This window comes from Strix aluco, chromosome 18, assembly GCF_031877795.1.
Source record: "Strix aluco isolate bStrAlu1 chromosome 18, bStrAlu1.hap1, whole genome shotgun sequence".
Taxonomy (NCBI): domain Eukaryota; kingdom Metazoa; phylum Chordata; class Aves; order Strigiformes; family Strigidae; genus Strix; species Strix aluco.
In genome coordinates this window covers 11,808,923-11,832,021 of record NC_133948.1, presented here as the reverse complement: position 1 = coordinate 11,832,021, position 23,099 = coordinate 11,808,923, and the positions used below count along the sequence as shown (strand labels likewise).

The following is a 23,099-nucleotide window of genomic DNA, read 5'->3' as shown; positions in this document are numbered from 1 at the left end:
ATTAGGACATAGCACAAGGCTGAGTTCTTCAGGTGCAAGTGATTGTTGTGATCAGAGCACCATCAGCAGCTGCGATTGCTAATTGGCTTAACTCCTGCCCAGACCACTTTCTTAACTGGCAAAATTAGGAACATTTATATGAAGTAAAAGCTGACAGAAAAATGAGGAGCAATGATAAATATATCTATCACCAGTGGTGGCTGGCATCTGGGAGAAAAGCTATAGAGCCTTGGTTACTATCTTTGAAGAACACTTGAATTCATTGGTTTGAAGCATTGAGCTGGAGGAGAATTTAAAGCTGATATTCCTGGGGAGAGACAGTCTCACTGCACAGAAGAGGGTTGTTCACAGGCAAAGCTGTTCTGAGGAAGGCTGCTGGGCTTTTAAATTTATTTAACGATCTCATGTCCTAGCTGCAGGTCTCTGTGTCCTGCACCTGCAGTGTTACTGTGTGGTGGGAAGAAAGTGAGGGAAGAGATCAGCAGCTAGAGAGAGCTTCCCTTCTGTTTAACTTAAAATACAGTGTCACAGATGTAACAACAGAGGGCGATACCTCACCAAGAAAGATGAGAAATGAAAAAAAATCCAACCCGTTTTTACTTGGTGATTCATGGCACTTGTTCATGGAGGGTGTATTGCAGGCCTGTGCTAGAGAACTTAAAGGATGGAGTAAAACTGTGCTCACTCCAGTATCTACTAGTTGTTCTGTTGAAAAACAGTGCTTGAGGTTATTACCCTTGTTATTAATAAAATAGGTTGACTTTTTTGTCCCTCCTGAAGAACATTCCATCTTGTCATCTACCACAGAAAGCTGTGAAAAAGCAGAATTCCCCTGGAGCTCTTGTGCTCACCTGGCAGCGCTCAAGGCTAGAGCAGCCGTGTGGGTCTGTACCAGCAGCTCCCCTACTTAGGGTAGCTGGAAGAACCTCAAGCTGAGGTAAGTGTGAGCTCATCCTTATTCTCTGCACCGGTTTTTGTTTACAGCATTAGAGCCTATAACTTTAAAAACTTAGCTTATATTCAAAGTATCTTAAATTATTACAATGGTTTTCATTCAAATTGTAAATTTTGTCTTGCTAAAAATAGGTCCTTCGCTTGAATTTTTCATCATCTTAGTTTTTGTGTGTAGCCACAGAAGGGACATTCTGCCCTTCTGCTTTAATGTAATTAGCCAATCTGACTTTCTCAGACTCTTTATTTTGTCCTTAGACAAATCTCTTGCTTCTATGCATTTTTAATATGATTTTGATTTTTTCTTTTAATGGAAAATGAAAAAGCTAAAATACTACCTGCTTTGGAACATGAAGAGATAGAATTGGAAGCTGCCATTTTCCAGAGCAGGACAGAGTGGTTTCTAGCTCCTGGACTTCTGAAAGCAAATGGGGACACAGAAATGGGTCTGTAGTTGCAAGAACAAAGAGCTATAATGTTCTTAACTTTCTGGAAACTGTTAGAAAAAACTAATATAAACCTTCATGCATTCAAAATGAGCTCTGCTTGGGTGGAACACAAGGTTTATACAAGGAGGTGTTATTTCCCATGCACACAGCTGCCCTGTGTTCTCCCAGTATCACTGAGAATTGTTAGGCAGCTGATTTGAAAACTTGGTCTGTGTAGAGTGTAACTGAATTAATTTCAGTATTGACCCAGAATCACATTAATTGTATTTTGGCCTTAATCATTGTTAGCTTCAAGCTAAAAAGACAAATAATTTTTCATCAATGCTAAAAGTCTGGCTAGGTGCTAATGTCATTGTAGGGTAGAGCACTGTGGAGCATATAGCCTAAAAACAAACACTTGCTGTATACTCAGCATTTCTTTTGAAACAATGAGTTTAATTATAGTGTTAGAGTGCCAGATCCTGACATGTTAATTTAAGTATTTATAATGTGTACGAAGCAGTTCAAAAGGATCTTTAAGCATTTTTGTGACCAAGTCTGTGGCAGCTTTATTATGGAGTATACTTGACTGAAAACTAAGTCAGTCCAAGGGAAGCACTCATCAGCTGTGTTTCTTTGATTTAGCTAATTGTTTTACTGACACCTAGAGTGCTAATTAATTTCCCAGCCTCCCAGATTAGGGACTGTTGCCTCTCGTTCCAAAGCTATGGATGGCCATGGCACTCCCCATAGGCACTGTATTTCAGTACTTTCCCTAGTCCTTATCTGCATGTTGGATGAATGTTCAACACCAAGCCAACTGCAAAGCCAGCGAGCATGTCTCTGGGACTAACTCTGTGGCTTGGGCCAGAAAACATGTCCTAATTTGAGAAAAGGGAGAATGCCCATAGGAAGCTATCGGTACTACAGGTTGTCCACGTAACACCAGTGTCATCATCCTGTTGGTGAAGTTCATAGGGAACGTGACCCAGACTGTTCCTGCCCTTGGACTTGTTAGGACAGGTGACCTTTTTGTTTTATCAGAATGTCAGTACGAGAAGAATTTTAGGTGGCATTTTTAATTTTGTGTACTGTCTTATGGGCAACACCGTACTCAGCGGTTAAGAAATAACTGGCAGAGGTCAAAATACTGCTAGGGCCCAAGGATCTCTTGGGTAACTCCAACCTGGTTTATAAATCAGTGTTACTGCAACTACAGTACATCTTGTTCTTCTTTGTTTTAAGACTTAGTGCCTTAATCATAAGGATTTTTTTTTTAGATATGAAAATTCATTAAATGATTATTTGCTAAATTATAAAATCAAAGTCAGTTTAACAATGAATAAGAGTACTGAGGATTCCAAACCTAAAAATCCAGGTTTATGCTGTGTATCTTTTACTCAATTCTTTTTACCCTGTAATTTCTATCCATGCCACTGGGTTCTTTTTTGTCTCTTCCAAATATATTTTGGGTCAGCCTGGATATTTCCTTTTTTCACCATTGGTTTCTCTATTTGTGAAAACTTTTCCAAGTACTTATTCTTGACTGCTTTGATTTACAAACTACTATTTCAGAGCTGTAATCTCCCATCTTATAGTCACTGCTTTAACAGGGAGATTCAGAAATACACTGAAACATATCCCCCAAATTATTGGACAGCTTAGTAACTGTTAACATTGGTGGATGGTTTTGATAGCTACATGCTGGTTTTGTGCCTTGTTACTAAATATATGGGTGGCCTATAGTATATGCCCTATAAAATTATATTTCTTCCTTTTTTAATATATTTTCTAATAAAACAGGGTATGTTATTTCCTGACAAATAACATAAAAAGAAAGCATATCTTTGTTTTCCCAGGGGAAAAAAAAACCCCACATTGGGACATTTAGTTAGGAGTTTTACCTGTTTGGCTAATTTAAATTACATTTGAGATCTCAAAGGTCTGTATGAAGAATGTGAAGGGACAATTCAGATGGGAAACTGTGGCTGAGAAACTCGTTTTAGGAAGCAGATTTAGGAATCAGCATATTCCTATGGGAGGAATTGTGTGTTACATTTTAATATACCCTGAAAAACTATTTTGTAGAATAAAAACTTACCTCTTAATTCAGGTTTTGTATAGTCAGGATTACAAAAGAGACAGTGTGATATTTCTCTGGTATAGCAGGTAGATTTGTGTTGTTGTTCCCTTGTCTCCCACACTGTGATGGGGTTTACTGCTCTGTGCCTGTGCTGTACACACTCCTGCACTGGCCTCCTGCAGTGTAACCCAGTAGGAGACACGGAACGTTTGGACACCAAGATAATACAGCTCTAGAAATGCCACAGACTAAAAACCAGTGTTTTGCAATAAATGGGATTATTTCTGCATTAGCTCATGTTCTCTGTAGCATCCTTTGCTTCACGTAGGTTGTTTAGCTCTGCCACCATTGTCACATATCATGCTGTGCTCCTGCAAATGTTTATCATCTGCAGTCCTTCCAATAAGTTACAGCAAGCTGCACCACACCAGAGCACGTGAATTTGAATTATAATATCTGTAACCCTTTTTTTCAGGAAATATAGCTTTGTAAGTGAAAAAAAAAATTAATAATGGTGCATGGCTGTTCTCTACACAGCCTTTGAATTTTGTTGTTTATATATGCAGTCCATGGTCAATATAGCTAATGGAATTACTGTTGTCATTGAAATATCATATTTTGTCAGATGTAATAGTGCCAAAGAATTGCTGAGACAATGGGGAAGGGCTAGCACTAGCATCCAGATCTCATTGTTCAGTTAAAGCTTTGTTCCATTTTTGTATTGTGTGTGTATGTAAGACAGGAATATTGATACCATATAGAGTCTTATCTGGAAAGAGTTTATATTGTCTTTAAAGCAATGGTCAGGCAGATGCTCAGGATGCAGTACTTAAGGTGCAAGTCAGCTAAATTTCTTCGAGTCAGAGCAATTCAGTCTGGACGGTCTTACTTCTACATCTGAACAAGCTAATTATTTTGTTAACTCTTTGAAGTGTGATACCTGAATTATTGGGGAAAGCTGTGACAGAAGTTTGGAACTGAGCTAAAATGATCATTGCTACTGCATTTTCCTGCAGCAGTTTTGTTAGTGTAGTTGAGACTACCATTCTCTGTTGTTCCCTAGTCCTTTACTGAACATTTACCATGTTATTAATCTGCCTGGCTCTCTTCTATTGAATTGAATGCACTCTGGCATCAATATGTATTACGTATGAGTGCCTTATGTATGTAAAGTGTGTTTAAAAGGCAGAGTTCCTCCATGATTCTGCATAGAGGGAATGAATCCAACTGGCTCAATACTTTTAAATCACATCTTTATAGGAGAGGAATTTCACCCTTTGGTTAGTTTATGGAAGAGAAACATTTTAACTTTAATCACTCCTACAGAATACTTTATTTAAGGGTAATGCAGTTTGCAGTGTGACAGTGGGTTTCTGCAATGGAAAAGCAGCCCTGACAAATAACCCCTTTATACAGATGATGTAGGTTCTTCGTAGCTACAACTTGGTAACCTGTGGATATAAAAATACCATGTGAAAGCAAAACCTGAGTGAAAACAAATGGGACTTCCTGTGAATCTGAGTCAGCTGCACTATCACACCCTTCTTGGTTGCTGAGAATGGCCAGGATTTGTCCTGCTAGCTTGCTTCATTTCTTTGACCAGACCTTGTGTTAAATTACACACTTGGAACTGCAGACAGAGAAATTTGCAACGTATTTGCAGTAACCTGCCTTGACTACACAGTGAGTAAAATGCTACTGAACTTCCCACCACTTCAACTGCCCATCAGCTCTAAACACAGGAACTACCTTATTTCCTCAGGCAATTTGTCTTGTTGGATAGGCCTGCTTCTACAAACTGCTCAAACTTTCTATGTTATTCTCAATTCTATGAAGTAAAAGGTTTTTTAAAAAAACTGTTGTTTTTTAAAGAAAAAACCCCACATTTTTCCAAAATAGGGAATTGACATTTTCAGTTCTCTGTTCTGTTTATCTCCTCATCTGTCTCTTTAGACAGCTATTTATCATAGAATACTTGCAGTTGGAAGGGATCTCTGGAGATCACCTTGTCTCACTCCTGCTGGACTAGACTAACATTAGGATCAGCTTTCCTTCTTCCCAGAAGTGAGCCACAATGGCAAAACTCTTCAGTTCTGGCACAACACTTCCATTTCCATTATATTTCTTAATTTTTGTACTCAAAGGATAAATTACAGCTGTACAAACCTGCAAAATACCAGGTACCAGCACAAACACAGAGGCACTTTTTTCCCATCCTATAACCAATTTCAGATAGGGTCAGACTGCTCATCTGTTAGAGGCAGTGGGGTCTGTCCTCAACAGAGCTTTACCAAGGGTTACCCTAGTAAAGTCTTTCTGACTTATTTTCCTTTTACCCTAAGCACATGGCAGCCCCGAGCCTGGCTCCAAGCACGTGGAAAGAGAAAACCTGCCTGTTGAGATCCTCACCAGCTTAGAAACACAGGAGCAATCACCGCAGCTAAGGCTGAGGGAGAGGCTGCTGACGCATACACCAAGGGCTCAGAAGGGGCTGCAAAGTAAAGCAAAGGCTGCTATCAAAACTCTCCACAAGAAGTCATTAGCTGGGGGTATTGGAGTGTCACATGGATAAATCTCATCACGGGGACAGGGTTAGGCTGAGGTGCTCTTAGCCCAGGGCAGCAGGGTCTGTCTCCACCACATGGGCTGCTGGCAAGTCTTGTCAGCAACTCCATTTGTTAGAACTGTGCTGATAAGTATTTGGTTATATTTTAGGCTGAGAAAGTCTCATAATTGACTCAGGGAAGCCCTTCTATGACATTGCCATTGCATTTTCTGTGATGATGCTCTAAATGGTTCTAATTCTCTGTTCAACAAATGTTTGCAGCAAAACTCATGTAGATTCCTGCCATTAAGTCAATTTCTCAGCATAGACAACACTGCTGCAGAGGTTAATTATGGACCTTTCTTTCTAATATAATTAGCTATTGATTAATGTTTGATAGGCTGAGGTTTAAAAAAAAGGAGAGAACATTATGAAGAAAATAAAAAGGATTGGTTTCTTGTATCACAGGAAAATCTCGATACCTCAGGAAATAACTCCTAGTGGAGAATTCTAGACTTCCTAACTTTTTTTTCCCAATTATACTGCTCATGACCTGCAATATAGATGTGAAACTGTTGACAAATGACTTTTCCGGAGGAACTGATCCAGAGTAACCGAGAAAGAGAGTTTTGGTTTTGAAGGTCTCATATAATCACGCAACTTTTACAGCCAGACAACAACAGAGGGCAATAGATCTCTATGAAACATCACGTCTTCAGAAAGGTTTCCATTTGATGACGCTGATGGCAATTTTGGCAGCTCTTTTCACTGCCTCACAGGGATCGTTCAGACACTGCTGAAATGTATCTATATGATCTAGGAGTGTCTTGCGGCCCTCTGGTAGCTCAGCCAGCATGGTGAGGGTTTTGATTGCACTCAGACGGGCTTTGCTGGTTTCCTCAGCAACCAACTTCAGTAAAGGTGGAATGGCTCCAGCAGCTAGGGCTGAGAATCTCCCTGTAGAGAAATAAACTGGCTTTAAAATGTGTTATTACATATAATCAACATGCTTTTGAATTGCTGCTTTCTACTCCCTGCCCAGCTACAGCTCTGAACACCCCAGAAGGTACAGTGCGAAGAGGTAGGACAAGATTTTCTTTTGAAGACCAAGGCTAGCTGCCAGCTGGTTATTTTTAAGAAAAAAAAAAAGTCTTTCTTAGTTAACTTTATCTGCCTTGGACATTATTATTTAATCTGCAACAATTTATCTAAGAATATATGAGGCACCGAATGATAGGATAAATTATTTTGGGGCGGGGGGGTTGATACCCTTAAGAACATCCTCTATTCTTTTATTTTTAAAGACTTCAAGCGCTGAGATCCACTCCTGTGTTTTCTTTGGAAGCCAGGGGGATGGCTGAAGAGGAGGACTGGAACATAACTGCTGTTATTAAGAGTCTTTTATGTCTAATTATTCATTCATCACACTGAAAATTTAGCAGTTAGTATTTTCAGTGTCATGTAAGCTACTTGGGAGAACTACAGACCTTATTAATATTCATTCATCTCCCAGCTGTGAGAGAGAAACTGCCTCTAACCACAAAAAGAGTTTCCAGAAAGTGGTGCTCCTCTGTTGAGGACTGGCGATTCTGAGTAGCTTCAGATATGGGGATCTATGTGTGGTCTGGGCTTGCACGGAAAATGTTCCCCTTCTGGAGCAGCACTCTGGAGGGAAATGATGCAGGTGGGGTAGATAAATAACTTCTTGACCTATTTCAGGTGAATGAAATGTGAAATACACCGTCCTCCTAGACACTATGGCTGAGGAACAATAGTTGTTTGAGACAGATCTAAAGAAATGTCCTAATCTTAAAGTTTCTTGAAGAGCTTTCATACTATCAGAAACTGAGGACTTGGGGGGTGGGGCAGGGCAAAAGTTTTATTATTAAATTGCCTTAGAATTGGATTTCTGAAAAGTGTCCCAACAGAACTGCCTCTGTTCCTCACCCTGAGGTTTAACAGTAGCAAACATGAGTGCTCCTGCAGCACTAGCTTGGACTTGTGGATCTGTATCTTCCAGCAGGCTCACCAGCACAGGGGTAACCTCTTCACATAGCACGCTTTTTCCCTCTGGATGAGTACTGTGCAGAAAAGATGGTTAAGTTGCTTTCTTGAACTGTGTCTGCTAACCATGCAGCCACCCGCAGCCTCTCCCCATGGCCGGACCCCTGCAGCCCTCCTTTGTTTCATGACAACAGTGCTGACACAGTCCTCCTCTCTGTGCTCTCTGGAGTCACAATGTTCTGGCTGTTGGACAGATGGCAAGCACCACTACCCAGCCACAAAGAAAAGAAAGGGGATGTCTGTTTGTGCCTGGTGTCTATTAAATCTGTTTGCTGATACAATACTGATGATATCATATTAACCTATGTGTGTGGTCTTAACAAACTTTTAGGCTATTTTTAGGTGATGTTTGGAGATTTTTTTTACTTTCTACGATACACTGGAGATTGATGGGCAACAGCGTGTAACAGGATGTAGGATTAAGTGTGCTGGTGGTCCTAATGGCAATTTAGTTAGAAACCTGGCTGTTGAACCCTATACAGATTTAAAAACCTGCTAAATTAGGACTCTGCAATTATTTCTTCTCCCAGGTCAATTTTCTCTCTTTCTTTCCAGCGTCTTTAATGTGGGGAATATTTAACATGGCTCAGCTACTGCAGGGACCTAGAAGGTAGCTGATGTCCACAGTTTAGCTGCATTTTTGCTTTCTTTCTATCACTCATTTTATCTACACTCTTTCTTTTCCTATAAAACCTTGCTTTGTTATAGGACATTAGGAAGTGTTTTGCACCGATTGGTATGTAAATTACATGATCTGCAGACCTTTTTAAGCTAGACATCTGTTGAGCACTTTTATTATATTTTGTGATTGCAGGATGGTGGACTTAAGCTTTCCTTTCATCCAGTGTTTGATACACAAATTGAATATAAAGATTGCTTTTTCTGATCCATCACTGACGTCTGTAGCAGCCTGGGTCAGAAAACTATTTCTGTCCTCAATCACACTGAAAGTTTTCCAGGACTTTTAATTTTTTGAGAGAGCGTGTTTATCCAAAACAATAAGGGAGCTTCTCCCTACCTCCATAGTGGTCAGAATCCTGTTTTCTCATGATTGCTCATGCAAGAATTTTTTTCTCAGCAGTGCTGCAGCAGGAAAAAAATCCTGATTTCACTGCTAATGCTGAAGACAAATAGAAGAAGGAATGACATTTCCTCATCAGCCTCTGCTTTCTTGAGTGATTTATAGCAGTTATGATTTCTAGAAGTCTTCTATTTATGTGTGCATTCAGGCTGATATTGCTTTACGTGTGAAATGTGGCAGCTTCACTGTGTAGTGGAACACAACTGTAAACTAATGACATTGATTCACTCATGAAATGTGTTTTCTTGGGCTAAGTATTATAGACAGATTTCTTTTCCTTTACCCAATTTCTAATAGAACCCAAGCTGCTTTGCTTCTGATGGCCACTGATGAGTGTGTGAGCTTTTCCTTCAGGATAGTAACAGCACCAGTTGCTAGAGCTTCAGCAGCCTCCACACGTAGAGAGTTGGAGAGTGTTTCAAGGATTAGCTCCTGGATTTCATCTGACTCAGTCTCCAATTTGAATACGAGTAAGGGAATCAAACCAGCATGCAGTATGTCAACAGCCCCTGCAGGAGGAGACGGATAAGGAACATGGGTGAGGTGTGAGTGCATTTACTATTTCCACTTTCACTTTGAATTTTTTCATAGGATCAAAATACATATGGTAACTCAGTTCCTTACACAGATGTGGGATTGAGAGATGGAAACTACTACAACACTGCTCTGTTCATAAATGACATTTTAGCATTGCTTCCTCGGGAAGCTTCCCCAACAGTCCTGTAAAGACATCAGCCCAAGTAATAACCAAAATGGCAATTGCTCTGATGTTCTCAGTTTCCCCCACTATAATATTGCTCTCAAAATTATTTGTGCTAAGAAAATATAGAAAAAAAAAAAAAAAAAAAGAAAAAAGTCGCCTTATATCCAGCCTTTCTAACTGTTCTCAACATGCTAAGAGAGGCTGGGATGTGAGTCGTCGGAGTTAATACTTTGATTCTCCACTATGGTTTCTGTGGGGGAAGTCAAGGTTGTGGAAACTGTCAGATTCCTCACACATTTCTTTGTAGTAATTCTGTCACAGGGAAAATTTAAATTTTGAGCTTTCCAGCAGTCAGTACTCTTACACTAGCTCCTAAAGGAAATAGCATCAAAGGTAGAAAGATCGTCATTTGTCCTGAAAGTGATGTCTTTGCTATGAGCAAGTGTCTGATTTGTACCATGTCTTACACTTCACTAAGTCAACACTGAAGCAGCAATGCCATGGGAAAGTAGAAAGCAGAACGTACTGTCCACGAGTAGCTATGTGAAAACAAAATTCTCCAGCTGTCTCGTTGCTAAGACTGATTCTTTGGTTGCTAAGAGAAATGTGACTCCTTTCAATGTGATTCATATATGGTTAGATAAGGAAGTTTTGTGGACAAGAGTCATCAAGGTATTTTCAGATGGATCTCCACAGTCAGGGATAAAAGGACAAGTGGGAATGAGATTTTAATGGCCCTTGGTAGTGCATGGAAGACATCCCTCAACTTGACAATCAGGTGAAAAACATGATTCTAATCTAGAGGTTATTCTGTTGCACATATTTCTGAGGTTTTGCTGACATTGAACAACTTCTTATGTTACTAACTTATTAGGATCCACTTTACTAATGCAAATGCACTGGCTGTCTACCTTGCTCATGCTGGTAGACACACTTTTTAATTTCCCAGACAGGTTTCCATTACTATTTTTTGCACTTGCTTTCAAATATGTAATAGCCATTTTTTAACCCATCATCTTAATTTCCATTTATAGTTTCCTAAAACTGCCTCTTTTTCAGGACTTCCTTACTAACTTATTTCAATTCTCTTGATCACTTTATCATCATATTGCCAGTATGTAGTATCAGCATTCAGGTTTCACTTCTTTGTGTCTGTGTCTTTCACTTATCTTCTAATATATTCAACCATACATTGAACTAGACAGGACTGCTTTCGTTGGCCCTTGAGTTTATTCCTTTCAGTTAATGTTTATTGACTTTCTTTGCCTCGGTTATCCCTCATTCATTGCATTTGCACTTCATGTCTTCTTTTGGTGCTAGCCTATGCTATTGCGCTGCAGTCCTGAGTGCAAAACACACAGCAAAGCCACTTTATGTCTTTCTGTTTCAATAAGCTGTCAAGATAATGTACAGAGAGTTGTTTAGGATAGCTTTTATTTTGTGCAGTCATTAAGCAGTATGTATTCTGTGGTCAGAAATCCCCATGTAACTAGTGGGTGCTTATTTTGTATGAATGTTCGGGCTGTTTTAATTTGTTTAAAATACATTTTATTTTACCAGGCCAGGTCTCTGTATCAAAAGCTTTCTTGTCAACTGTTTTTGTCGAGTTGTCCTATCTGAAATGCTACCATGCTACTAAAAGGAGCTTCCCAGATATAAATATAGAAACAAAGATGAATTGTTTGACCTTGTCAAAAGTCTCAATGTGGTGAAGAGAAAGAGGGTGGAGAGGAAAGGCCATCAACAACAACAACAAGAGACTACCTAACACTGAGACTGAAATTTCCAGGTGGAAATTCGTCATGGTTTTCCCAAGGGAACTAAAGGGTGAAAGGTCTAGGGAGGTAAAACGGAAAAGGGAGGAGACAAAAATCAGTTGAAAGTTGTTTGAGAGTTACTTGTAAATTAGAGCAGTCTCAGATTCTTGCATCTTACTGAGCAAGCAATAGCAGGGGAAGGTAAGCTGGTGTTTCTAGTAGTCCTATACTGAAAAGTGTGGTGGCATCCTCAGGATCTTGACACTTCATTAAAATACTGCCCTTTCAGAGGTGATTTATCTGTTGCAGAGAGTGTTCTAGATACCCTGGGCATAGTGAAGTAGCAGGGACAAATGTTTTCAAAATGCAGTTGCATTTGCAGCTGCATAGTTGACATCACTATTGATCTGTTTTTCTGAGACCTTGTAATCTTCCCTTGGGCTGCTTTTTATCTGAGCACTCATCTCTTCCTTCTCATAACCCTCTGGCCACTCTCATCCTCCCTTTCCTGACTCTTTTTTTTCAAACAGGCCCAAAGAGGAGTTGCCATTTATTCTGTTCTCTCAGTATGGCTGCAGGGCATGTAAACAAATTAAATTTTGTGGAAGACAAAGGAGTCATTTATAGTGCATAACAGTGGTGTTTTGGTTTGGTTTTCAATTACATAAATCAATTAAATCACATTACAAATCCTTTTCCTTACAATTGTCAGTTTTCAATTCAAAGCCATTTAAATGTTTGTTTTAGTACGAAGCATGTGCCTCATGCACGGCCGCAAAGTGACCTACAGTGTAGCATAACATAGTAAAATAATATGTAAACACAGATTCTATATAATATGAATGTTTTGCTGACACCTCAGATGTCTCTCTGCGATGTTCACACAACTATTTGAAATGCTTAGTAACAGCATTTCTACTTAGGAAAGGGCACACAAGGAAAAGAAAAGCAGAGCCAGACACAATCGGAAGGAAAAATACTGCCTAGCATCATGGTGTGCTGTCAACACATCCAGGGCAGAGAGGCTGTGAAATCCCAGGGTGGGAGCTCGCTGGGAGTAGCCAAATGATCCTGACAAAATTTCTAGACCTAGCAGCCTTCTTGCTAGCACTGCAATAGTTTAGCACCACTTCAGAGGTAACAAAGTGTTTATTAAACTAGTAAGTGCTAGCATATATTGTATACATCTAAAAACGTAGTGCTTGTATAATGTTTCTTTTATAAGTGACAAGATGACCGCAGAAGATCCTTCCCTGGCACACCTTCCTCAATAACTCCTTGATCACTACTGTTTAAATTGGAAAAAAATTTTATTCTTTAGACTCTCTGAGAAGATTTCTGAGTCACCAGTCACAAGAGCATAGTTTGAGAAGCCTGCTCTAGCTAATTTAACATTAAGATTCAGCATTTTAAGTCTCAGTGCTTCCAGCATTAAGGCTGTGTCAGGGAGTAGATTAAATATAATACTGGGCTGAAATTTCTTTCTGGTAAGTTTGGAGCAGGAGGAAGACCACATTAAATGAAATAGAACTCACCTGCCTATAATCCATCAGCTTTATCAAGTCTTTTAACTGAAGAGGAAAATTCTGTTGACATCTTTGAAAGTCAGAAAATTTTTCTTTTCATTGCAACAGTAATTCTCTGTCTTTCAATGATATTTTAACAGGAACAAATAGCAGTGTCCCAAAGGATGTCTATGCCTAGAGACAGACTATCTCTTAGCTTAAAGGACTGAGGAGTGTAAAGTCCCCGTTTAAATGAACTGAAGAGCTACTATGATATTAAGAGAACTGAGGAAAACACTGCAGATACTGGTATCGGACTAGAAATAGTAAACAACTCTATTTCAAACCATTCCAAATCTGTGCATGGGCTAAATGCATTCATCTTATGGCAGCCCTAGGGATTTACCAGGTATGAAATCACACCCTTGACAGTAGTGTCTCTCATATCCTCACTAAAAATACAACAGCTGTAAATTTTATAACAGCATTGTGGGATCTGCTTTTGAAGCCACTGAGAATTTTTCCAGTACTAGAGATTTGGGGATGTTATCTGAATGAAAGACATAATAGAAATTAAGGTTACAAAAATGTTAAAAAGTCAGCGCTACACTGGAGAAGCACATAATGTGGCTGCCTCTGGGGATCCTTTAAAAACCCAAAATGTTTCCAGGATTAACAAGGAACAGGAAAGATTGGTCTGATAAACAAGAGGTTCCTAATCCTCAGTAAAGAATGAAAGAGACTCCTGCATATCTTCTTGTCGTTTTTAGAAACTTTGCTTCAGCGTGTGTGAAATCGTAATATCAAAACACTGCTGAAAATAATTAAGATAGAAACTACAACTAATAGATCTGCATTGGCTTCTCTATTATAATTTAGAAATTCAAGAAACAAATTAATTTATTTTTTAAAAAAAATGTCATTTCGGTAGTAAATAAGACTGCTTGTGACCTCCTGCTTGAAAGCAAAGGGCTTAACCATCTAAATCATTTATGCGCTATGAAAAGAGGAGTAATATCCAAAGAACTTAAAAATTCTGGTCTACAGAACGTCTTTTATCACAGCATCTCTAGAAACCCTGGGGATGGATTAGACAGAGTAGACTTGTGTTTCACACAGAGACAGTTTCCAACCTGAAAAATACATCTTGGATTCTGTTTTTATACAAGAGTTATCTACAGGGTAAGATCAATAATTGACCAAGACAAGTACCCTACTTCTGACTGATGTCAGTGTCAGATCCTTTAGTGTAAAATCACCAAAAACACCATGGTGGAAATAATGAAATATGCTCTTTGTTGTAGTAGTGCATAATCCATGAACTGTGGATTGCTGGTCATTCACACAGCGTCAGAAGGTAATCTCCAAAATGACAGCAACTTTTCCTTTTTTTAATATAACGGTATTCATACATTATCATGCACAAGAAAGCGAACAATCAAAATGAAGGTGAAATAGAAGTAACAAAGTAATTCTGGCTTAAAATTTTTTTCCTAGCTTGAATTGTTAATAGTCTGCTTGCACACTGAAGTATAAGCACTGATATGTTTTGCAGTGTTTTTATTTTGCCCTTTGCAAGAACTCTAGCTGCTTGCACCTCCCATATAATTAATCTTGTTTTCTAAATTTGTAACTTAACATACAGATACACTCATGATCACCCTGTATGCCTAAGTGTGTGAATGCATGTGCATATGTATAACATGCATTCAACTGATCTTGCATGCATTACTGGAATCAGGAAATTTCTTGGCTTTTATTTCTCTGACAAAATACCTTTCATTTATTCAGAGAAAGATTTTTAAAAATCATGAAAATTAAAGACTGAAAATAACCCAGAGGGTGTTTTTTTTCTTGTTCTTTTGGATGAAGAAGGAAATGTCATCCTGAAATTTATTGATTTCCTCTACAGGGAAGACTTTGCCAAAATGCACGAAGGAAGGAAAACAATCTGACATATGTACTGCTTGCGCCAAAGTCCTCAGATCAATTACTGTAGAGAAAATTAAAGCCTTGAGATAACTACTCCCAAAAAGCTGAGCCTAAGCCACTGAGTTGCTACCCCACTTCAGATTTTCCACGTCAAAATTTGTCCTTTTTTTCTGCTGGTCAGTAATGGAGATGTGTAGCTATAAGATGAGACTAAAAGGGACCAGTGCAGCCCTTAACAGTAAGAGACTCTGCTGACATTCTGCTTGCACAAGTACCTGTTGTGAAATACAGCATTCACAGAAAACAGTGAATTTACGGTGCATGACACAGAGAATGTTCAGAGGAGAACCTGGACTGGTACATTCACAAATACTAACTCAGATATTGGATTTTATACTTTATACCAAGCATGTACATCAAGAGTATAGAAAGTGTTAATAATTACTATAGCAAGTGTCAGTTAGAGAGAAATTGATACTGTAAGGTGAACATGACATCATCAGTTTGACAAATGTTCATATGATTATTACTTAGATTGTAGTACATTTTAGAGATTCCTATGGAGAAAGTCTGCTCTGTCACAGAGGCTTGTTGTAAAGATGTGTGGGAGACAGCTCATTTCCTACACAGATTATTGTCTAACTGGACAGGGCAAAAGGAGTGGATGGGAAGGAAGGAGGCAAAAAGTTGTTTAAAGTAATTCTTCAGGTCAATTGAACAGTTCAGAAATCATTAAGAGCCAGTTTATGACCGCATTCCCTTGGTGCTGCTGCTCAACTGGTGGCCATAGCTCACCAGCAAGGGTACCACACTCAGAGGGGAAGGCTGCAGGCTCTTAACCCTCCTGCTCGCTGCAGACCCAACAGCCTCTCCCCTGATTTCACTGGAGAGACAAACAGGGAGGTGGGCTAGGCTGGAGGCTTGGCAGGACGAGGGAAGCTTCCTCTGTGGGAAGCTCTATGAGAGCAGACAGCTTCCTCAGAGCCATGGATAAGTCTTGGTATTAATCATATTACTGTGGTGTCTAAAAATGCCTGACTGTTTGGAGACATATCCTTCAAGGGACTGGCAATGTTTTACACTAACATAAACAGTTTTAAACTTTTAAGTCCAACTGCCTTACAAGCCCTTAATGCGAGAGAAATGCTCAACTGCAAGTTTTCAGTTTTCAGAACTTCTGCTGAGTGAATAGATTTTTAAAAAAAATCTTTTCCTTCTTTTGGGGCAGAAGGCCAAAAAATTAAAGCAACACGAATGGAGTTCAAGAAAGAGTTTTGTAAAATACCTTAACTTCCCATGTGGAATTCTGCATTACAAAATGGCATCACATGGCAAAATGGCCATTATAACATCTTTAACATTCACCTTTTGCAACTAGTGAATTAACCTCACGCAGGCTTCAACATAAAAGAGCAGTTGTATTTTCAGTTTTGTTCCTTAGGAGAGATACATAGTTAAGATGGTGAAAATATTCTCTGAACTCCTGTAGTATAACTGAATCACAATCAATCAGAAACAGAGGTATATGAAATAGAAAGTTTCCTGCACAGATGTGATTATGCTACGGGCAACAATAAATAAAAATGAGAGTCTTAAAGGAACAAAATACCTAGAATTAATTATGTGTCAGAGACTGAGGAATTTAATCTTGAAAATTAACATGAACTTGCTTTGAAAATATGAATCATTGCGCAGACTGAAAATTGAACAGACTGAAAGACTGCAAATAGTGGTAGAACACAGGAGGAGGTTAAAGGGAACATTAACTCAGTCTCATTGTATAAGCACTTCTTTTTTACATTTTCTTCACTGTTAGAAGGGTGAGAGATTTATTTTTTTCTAGTTTAAAAAATGAGTTGACAGAAATTTCAAAGACGAAGAAACTGGAAAAATTGTAGTGTTGACAAATCCGCTGCTTATATTTGCTGATCTAGCATGCTGGCAAAGCTGCAGTAAGTCAATTTTATCCTGCAGTTTACACTGCTTACACTGGTGCCAAGACGAGCACAACTGAATGGTTAGAACTGATAAAACCTCTAGGAAAAGAAGAATACAGTACAATAGGCGGGTGAAATCCTTTTCTGCTTCAGATGGTCTGGCTTGGCAATTTCGTTTGAAATGAGAGTAGAAGAAACACATCTTGATTAGAACCACAGGCCCAGATGGTTGCACGACATGAGTGGAGCTGTATGGAAAGGCAAACTGATTCTCTACTTCCCACTCAGACCTGCTACTTTGCAGATTCTATGTTTTCTATAGGAAGCCATGTTCTTAAGGAAAACTACTTATACTGCTCAATGAAAACTGCATTCTGTTCTGAATAAGATTCTACGATAGTGCTTTCCAGTATGTTTTAGTCTATATCTTATTTCCAGCAGTGAAAAATTCTGAAATCTTAATTGAATACAAGACTACCAAGGTGTGGGCTGCTTTGAGGATGATTTGTTTTTGGAAGTGCCTCCCCAGTAAATGTTGCTCTTGGGTTGAGAGTCTTATTCCTCCAATGAGCTGTAAATCATAGACGTTGTCTGAAAGGAGTCTATCACAAATAGGCACGTCTTAAGTGTATACATATTTTTTGACTAGAGATGCATTCCTGGATGAGGCTCTCGAAGTGAATGAATGAAGGTGTTCTTGCAAACTTTTTTATAATTTATCTGGAAAACCACTAGGTGCAGTAGGACCCAAGCCACAACAACAATGAAATGAACCTGTTATTTAGCCTGGACTAAAATATTAGGTCTAGCTTCTGTGAACACGCCACGTTAAACACAGGCACTTCAACAGTGCTACTAATGTGCTTATCTTCCAGAACATTTTATACAGAGTATTCAAAACGCTGTTAAACAGAGAATCATATTTGCGACAGTTATAACAGATACCAGAAACTATTTAATCAGCTGATAGAGATTACCGCCATTTTAATATGCTTTTAAATATAACGTTGTAAGTAAGTCTGAAAACTACATTAATTGAAAGATTTGATCAAGTGTTTATCAATTTAATCAGTTCAGTTGTTAGGTAAAGTTAGCATGAAGTGCTTTGCCCATTTAATTGATCACCCAGTCAGTAAGAAAGTGATTCAGATGGCTTAAATGTAGGTTTCTAATGTCATTTTAGTATCTGAGGTATCACTTAGGACTGTCGGGTATGACTTTAAGACCTACAGGACACTTGGGCATTTCTGGGGTGCAGCTGGAGGCCTTGAAAGCTGAAAATGGTCTTAGAGACTTATATCTGGAGGCTAAACTGCTTCCTAAGTCACTTCCATTTGTTATTTGAATTGATCTTGTGCATGCTATTGACAGAGCAAAAACTTTACAAAAGAGTGGTCAATCACAAAAACCAGCAGTCACATTTATGCAATTTTCTGTTAGTTTATCACTAATGTAGTCACAGACCAGTCTTTTGTATGCTTTTTCTCCCCTCTGTCTAAAAATGCTTCACAAAAGAGGTACTGATCAGTTATAACTGGGTAAAGCTACTACTTTGTGTATTTACTTTGTGTTTAATAAATGACCATCAGTTGGAAGATTTATGTATGTAATATCTTTATTGTTTATGTAGATAAAAAATTAGCTGCAGGTCTGACATGGAATAGATATAAAATTATCTAAACTAATTACTTAGACCTCACTGTAGTATTCCAAATTTTTACAGAACTCCTCTGGCATCTAAAGTCCCCATAGTAAAGCTACTGGAATGTCCCCAGCTTTTCTTCCATAGCTTTCCAGAATTACCTTTGTGTCCTCAAACAAAATTTTCAGTCTTTCTTTTTAAACTACCTATTTCTTATTCCTGTTAATGAGACATGACAAGGTAATAAAAGGGACAAATAATAGTGCCTGCTGAAACTGTAGCTATATCTCATGGTTCCTACATGAAGTAGAATTATCACGTGAAAAGGATACAAGGAAATGTGAAATTCAATTATAGCATTTTTTTCTATGTGATAGACCATTTTTTTCTAGTGATAGAGGAGCCAGCGAACAGAGGTGCTATGCTGGACCTTGTTCTCACCAACAAGGAGGGGCTGGTGGGGAGTGTAAAGCTCAAGGACAGCCTTGGCTGCAGTGACCATGAAATGGTGGAGTTCAAGATCCTTGGGGCAGCGAGGAGGGCACGCAGCAAGCTCACTACCCTGGACTTCAGGAGAGCAGACTTTGGCCTCTTCAGGGATCTGCTTGGCAGAGTAGCATGGGATAAGGCCCTAGAGGGAAGAGGGGCCCAAGAAAGCTGGTTGATATCAAGGATCACCTCCTCCAAGCTCAGGAGCAATGGATCCTGACAAAGAAGTAGTCAGGTAAGACCATCAGGAACCTGCGTGGATGAACAAGGAGCTCCTGAACAAGCCCAAACATAGAAAGGAAGCCTACAGAGGGTGGAAGCAAGGACAGGTAGCCTGGGAGGAGTACAGAGAAACTGTCTGGGTAGCCAGGGATCAGGTTAGGGAGGTCAAACCCCTCTTGGAATTAAAAAGGGAAAGAAAGGAAGACCCAGGGAATCACAGTCCAGTCAGTCTCACCTCTGTGCCTGTCAAGATCATGGAGCGGATCCTCCTGGAAACTATGCTAGGGCACATGGAAAATAAGGAGGTGATTGGTGACAGAAAAAGTGGCTTCACTAAGGAGGGCAAATGGTGCCTGACAGAATTGGTGCCCTTCTACAACAGGGTTACAGTGTTCGTGGGTAAGGGAAGAGCAACTGATGTCATCTACCTGGACTTGTGCAAAGCTTTTGACACTGTCCTGCACAACATCCTTGTCTCTAAACTGGAGAGATGTGGATTTGATGGATGGACCATTTGGTGGATCAGGAACTGACTGGATGATTGCACTCAAAGAGTGGAGAGCAGTAACGAGTGACGCTCCTCAGGGGTTGGTGTTGGGACCAGCACGGTTCAACATCTTTGTTGGTGACATGGACAGTGGGATCGAGGCACCCTCAGCAGTTTGCCAACAACACCAATCTGTGTGGTGCGGTCACACGCTGGAGGGAAGGGATGTGCCATCCAGAGGGACCTGGACAGGCTGGAGAGGTGGGACCATGCCAACCTCATGGAGTTCAACAAGGCCAAGTGCAAGGTCCTGCACATGGGTCAGGGCAATCCCAAGCACAAAGACAGGCTGGGTGAGGAGTGGATGGAGAGCAGCCCTGCGGAGAAGGACTTGGGGGTATTGCTGGATGGAAAACTGCCTATGAGCCAGCAATGTGCGCTCGCAGCCCAGAAAGCCAACCGTGTCCTGGGCTGCATCAAGAGAAGTGTGGCCAGCAGGTCGAGGGAGGGGATTCTCCCCCTCTACTCCACTCTCGGGAGACCCCACCTGGAGTCCTGTGTCCAGCTCTGGGGGCACCAACTTCAGAAGGACATGGACCTGCTCGAGTGGGTCCAGAGGAGGCCATGAAGATGATCAGGGGGCTGGATCACTGTCCGTACGAGCCCAGGCTGAGACAGTTGGGGTTGCTCAGCCTGAAGGAGAGATGGCTCTGGGGAGACCTTATAGCAGCCTTCCAGGACTTAAAGGGGGCTACAGGAAAGGTGGGGAGGGACTTTTTATCAGGGAGTGTAGGGATAGGATGAGAAGTAATGGTTTTAAACTGAAAGTGGGTGAATTTAGATTAGATATAAGGAAGAAATTCTTTTCTGTGAGGGTGGTGAGACACTGGCACAGGTTGCCCAGAGAAGCTGTGGCTGCCCCCTCCCTGGCAGTGTTCAAGGCCAGGTTGGACGGGGATTTGACCAACCTGGTCTAGTGGAAGGTGTCCGTGGCCATGGCAGGGGGTTGGAACTAGATGATCTTTAAGGTCCCTTCCAACCCAAACCATTCTATGTTTTTAAGTTCCTATTAAAAAATATATATATAATTCTTTTGAGGCCCTGTTTTGATACTTCTTCAGCTGGCAAGAATGTCAGTGACAAAAAAAATATTTGAAATCAATACATTTCTTCTTTTTGTTTGTTATTGTAAAAATTAAACAGAGCCTAAATGCCTGCCTCTATCCTCAAGTGGGATAGACCTACTTTCAACTCACTGCTTCGATGAATATTTAATTATTCTTACAAAGTGGAAAACCTTCGAACAGGAAGACTGCAGGAGGGAAGAGAGCATCCCAAGAGTAACCAATAGCCTGTTGCTCAGACCACTTTACTAGAAGATCTGAAGCTGGTACTTTTACTTTTAAAAGCTTTGGTTTCAAAAAATTCCTGGCCCTGTTTAATTGCATTTCCTTGGGTATAATTTCCAAAGAATGATTTTTTTCCGTTGTTCACACTTCACAGATCTTCTGTTGTATACTTTGGTAAATGGTCCCCACTTTCTTCTTGGGTTTAAGTTTGAGAGGATTTTGTTTTGTTTTCCCTTATCCTTTGCCCTTAATAGTGAAGAATGAGGAAATACTTTAATTCTCCTTTTTTTAAAAAACATAAGAATGCAGACTTGAAGGATGGGTCCTTTATGAAGAACTACATTCCTTTATCTTATTTCATGGTATCTCTGTCTGTAGCTTTCTTCCCATGGAGGCTCTGAAGGTGTTGGGGTCCATGTATCCCTCACAAAGCTTAGGATAAGTGAGGACTGCTGTGTAAAGCTAACTGCACAGGAAAGCCAGCGTATCTTCCAGGGCTCCAGGCGAGCCTCCAAGCAGCTGTCCACCACCTGCTGGATTTAATGCTTGTTTTTCTAAACTTGGCTTCAGTGGCAACTGCTGATTCAGCAGTTGAGCTAATGACTGTTAATTGCAGATACAGTAGGTACATAATAAAACTGTGAAGAAAGGTATGTAAGGCAGTTAAGATTTTTAGAGTTTGGTTGGTTTTTTCTTTTCAAAATTTTTGTCTGTTGAAAAACTAGAGGAGTCCTTCCCTTTAGCTGAGTGTGGTATTAACTGCAACTCATTATCTGGGTTCACATTCTCAAACGCCTCCCATGATTTGACCTCATAGGAATAGTAAACAGTTGATATTAAGTGAAACCCTCAGTTACTTAAAGGATGTGAGAAGAAGATAAAAGGGTGAAATCCTGGTAGAAAGTGAATTTTCATCCTAAATGATAAAGCCAAATGAGGTCAAGCTGATACCACCTGCTGGAAGGTGCATTCATGACTCCCCCCCCCCCCCCCCAAATCTCACAGTCACTGATACAAAGCAACAATATGCCAGATAGTTATAAATATCAGATCCCAGTCATCTGTACTTGATGCTATTTTAAACTCTTCCACGTGAGAAAAATGGTTAAAAATAAAAATACAGACTTTTTATTCTTCTCTAAATGTTCTGTTCAGTTCTCCGTGCTCAAAGAGAATCACAGACCCATCTATAAATATCTAACCCAGATCTACAATTGCTCGTTAAAAAGAGGGTGTTTGGTTGAAAATTGAATGAAATACAAAATGTCTTTTATTATATTTTTATTACAGACCAGATGTGGCCTTGCAATTTACCCTCTATCATTTGGAAATGTACATTCACCAAGAACATTGCATGGGTGCATATAAATATTTTGATGTTGTCATGGTATAATAAAGGGTAATTGATTAGAAAAATCCCTATGGGATTTTCCACTTAAGAGCACATTTCTGTTTCAGCACTATTGTCTTCAAACCAAACATGTACGAATGCATCTATTTTGATTGATCCCAAACAGAAAGCAACAGTAAACAGGCGAGGCTGTTTGGCTTTTGGTCAATGAATAGCACTGGCAAGTTGAGTGAAACTTGTGCAGTTAAGGGTTCCAGTAAGTTGCATATTAGATGTTACACCTCAACAGTCAAATGCTGCTCCCTTCAAATTAAAACCTGCTCTGATATGGGAAGGACGGTGACCTGCCTGACATGGAAGAGGCAGCAGGAATCCAGCCAGACCATCATGGTTCCCTCAAATTACTGTTTACTATTTCCAGGCAAAAAAAGTAATGCAAACTATTCACTTTCAATATGTATTTGTGTGTTTTCAATCTATCCGTATACAAAGAACAACATTTAGAGTACTGAGCTAAAGAACTGGTTTTATATGCCATTTGACTCTGGCATTTAATCACCTGTATATGCTATT

The 23,099-nt window shown here is 39.8% G+C and overlaps 1 protein-coding gene across 1 annotated transcript in view; it reads right to left on the bottom strand.

Moving 5' to 3' along the window:
- Positions 1-6,674: 6,674 nt before the first annotated feature.
- RSPH14 (radial spoke head 14 homolog) overlaps positions 6,675-23,099 on the bottom strand; it is a 103,196-nt gene continuing 86,771 nt past the window's right edge. Inside the window, exons 4-6 of the mRNA XM_074844298.1 lie at positions 9,436-9,661; positions 7,955-8,088; positions 6,675-6,964 (exon numbers count right to left, since the gene is read on the bottom strand). Of these exons, the coding sequence (XP_074700399.1) occupies positions 6,723-6,964; positions 7,955-8,088; positions 9,436-9,661 (602 nt within the window). The 3' untranslated portion in view covers positions 6,675-6,722. The remainder of the gene's footprint in view (positions 6,965-7,954; positions 8,089-9,435; positions 9,662-23,099) is intronic.